Source organism: Molothrus ater, chromosome 2 (genome assembly GCF_012460135.2).
Source record: "Molothrus ater isolate BHLD 08-10-18 breed brown headed cowbird chromosome 2, BPBGC_Mater_1.1, whole genome shotgun sequence".
NCBI classification, from domain to species: Eukaryota; Metazoa; Chordata; class Aves; order Passeriformes; family Icteridae; genus Molothrus; species Molothrus ater.
In genome coordinates, this window is record NC_050479.2 from 88,702,809 (window position 1) to 88,703,679 (window position 871).

Here is an 871-nt window from a genome sequence, read left to right on the forward strand (position 1 = left end):
CTAACAGCCACAGCCAGGGCGCAGGGGGCGCAGGAAGGAGAGCTTGTCGTTGAAATCGATTGCCTTGTAGTTTGGAAAGTGTTCGTGCTCTCGGGCAAGGTATTGAAAGCCACTTCCATCACTGTGCTCACACAGCAGCCAGACACCTCGCTGGACTTTGTGGGAAGACACGATGTCATTGTCATATCCTGCAGCCAGGTTGGTTGCTTCTCTTATTATTCTGCTCTTCCCTTGATAATCAATGTGTTCGTAGAGAGTGATCTGGGGATTGTGCAGATTTTCAGTGATCACCTGCAGAGAGCTGATCTTGTCATTCATCTCTTTACCCACAAAGCTATATTCTCCCTCCTCAAACACCAGAAATCGACCTCTGTAGTCTGCATGCTCATAAGCCACCCAAGGCTGGCCAATTACTTTCACTGAGGAGACAATATCATTCCAATCTGCATCTTTTAGATTGGAAATGTCAGTGGTGAATTCTTTGGACATGCCCTGGAAGTTGGCATGCTCATAAATGACGATTTTGCCCATCTCTGCAGGACTTCTGGGGTGCAGATTTCTTGCTATAGGAGCTGGATGGCAGCCTGCACAAAAGGAAGACAGAAAACAAGCAGAGCTTGTAAGAAGACTTTATATTCCAGACACAAAATTATGGGAAGTGTGGTGCAGAAAAGGAAAAGTACAAAGTTTTTAGCAGAATATAAACATAGCAGCATCTGGAAAGGAGTGAGAGCATGACAGAAATTTCAGTTTTGAGGGAAAACATAAAACAAGACATGTGCCCACAACTACTGAGTTCAAATTAGTTGTGTTTGTTGGTTTAGGTACACACCCAAGATTAAGTTGTAAATGTAAATTCTCCCAGTTACCT

The 871-nt window shown here is 44.1% G+C and overlaps 1 protein-coding gene across 1 annotated transcript; it reads right to left on the bottom strand.

The window, feature by feature from the left end:
- On the bottom strand, positions 1 to 531 carry LOC118685419 (epidermal differentiation-specific protein-like). The gene has a single exon (XM_036380938.1). The coding sequence runs from the start codon at positions 529 to 531 to the stop codon at positions 1 to 3; it is 531 nt and encodes a 176-aa protein (XP_036236831.1).
- Positions 532 to 871: the final 340 nt, after the last annotated feature.